The sequence below is a fragment of the Verticillium alfalfae genome, genomic scaffold, assembly GCF_000150825.1.
Source record: "Verticillium alfalfae VaMs.102 supercont1.2 genomic scaffold, whole genome shotgun sequence".
Lineage (NCBI taxonomy): Eukaryota > Fungi > Ascomycota > Sordariomycetes > Glomerellales > Plectosphaerellaceae > Verticillium > Verticillium alfalfae.
The window spans coordinates 3,330,665-3,332,010 of NW_003315037.1; the positions used below are offsets into that span (position 1 = coordinate 3,330,665).

At 53.5% G+C, this 1,346-nt stretch overlaps 1 protein-coding gene across 1 annotated transcript in view; it reads left to right on the forward strand.

Moving 5' to 3' along the window:
• The window catches only part of VDBG_02493 (Delta(12) fatty acid desaturase), a gene marked incomplete at both ends in the record, with an annotated part of 1,474 nt that extends 1,010 nt beyond the window's left edge, over positions 1–464 (forward strand). The window contains one exon of the mRNA XM_003008259.1: positions 53–464. Coding sequence (XP_003008305.1) covers positions 53–464 — 412 coding nt within the window. The remainder of the gene's footprint in view (positions 1–52) is intronic.
• Between the last annotated feature and the right edge of the window lie 882 nt (positions 465–1,346).

The window sequence follows — 1,346 nt, forward strand, 5'->3', positions numbered from 1 at the left end:
ATTCCATCATCTCTCGCTCCCTGTCCTGGTCGTTAGCTAATTCGTTCTGCAGTTGCATTACTTTCCTTCAGCACACCGATCCCTCGCTTCCCCACTACACCGGCGAGCAGGGGAATTTCGTCCGCGGGGCTGCCGATACCATCGACCGAGAGATGGGCTTTGTCGGTCGCCACCTGCTCCACGGCATTGTTGAGACGCACGTCCTTCACCACTACATCAGCTCCATACCCTTCTACAATGCCGATGAGGCCACCGAGGCCATCAAGCCTGTCATGGGCAAGCACTACCGTGCTGATGTCCGCGACGGTCCCTGGGGCTTCATCCGCTCGCTTTGGACCTCAGCACGCTCGTGCCAGTGGGTTGAGCCCAGCGTGGGTGCTGAGGGTGCCGGCAAGGGCATCCTGTTCTTCCGCAACCGTAACCACATTGGTGTGCCGCCCATGGGCCGCACGGATAAGCAGTGATCGGATTGGACAGTAAACAATTTTGGACGGTCCTGATTGTAGATCCATAGCCTCGTGATGATGGTATGGTGGTACGCATCAATCACAATGGGCCTGTATATTCGAAGCGTTCCACATTGGTGGTTTGGAGTTCGCGAACATCTGATTTTGTCTTGTCACGGACGATTGCTTGACTGGGCGTGTCCCTGCGTTGGACCTATCGGGTCATGGAGGACCGGGTGGCTCTTGGTAGCCTGCTATCATGTATGTCCACCAGTGCCAGCGCTTGTTCCAGGGCGATTTTGCATTTACTTCTGAAGTTGGTTGTTAGACATAGACTGCAACGGCAAGCAGGAGAGAGAGGAAGAAAGGCGAAAAGACTTGAAACGAATTGACGATTTTTCAAAGTTATGTTTGAGATCAGTCCTGTGTTGCAAAGAGATGCGAGAAGCGTAATGACAGGCAACACTGCGACAAAGATACGTGTGCATGCTAAATTCTGGAAAACGACAGCCAGTACGATGACCAAAAGTCTGGTCATATAGGACCTGGGAGAGAGGGGGGACATGGGGTCAAACTTCCGGTGGTGCCGGTCCTTTTCACGACCCCTCGCCAGCCGAAAGCGGGGTGGTGGTCCAGTCCCAAGACGTCACGCACCACTGACTTGACACGGACGTCTGACAGTTGCGATATCTGGTTCGTCAATATTTCAAGGTCCTCAACATGTCAATGCATAGTAGATCGTAGCTTCTGTGTCAGGGCCTCGTCATTGTTTCGTGAAATCATCAGACTAGCTGTGCCAAGAAAAGGCACAAGGAATACATAGGCAAGGTGGCTAGCCACCGTCACCTCGATGGCGTCGCTCTTGAACTCGCCACCAGGATAGCACAGAGTCCCCAACTG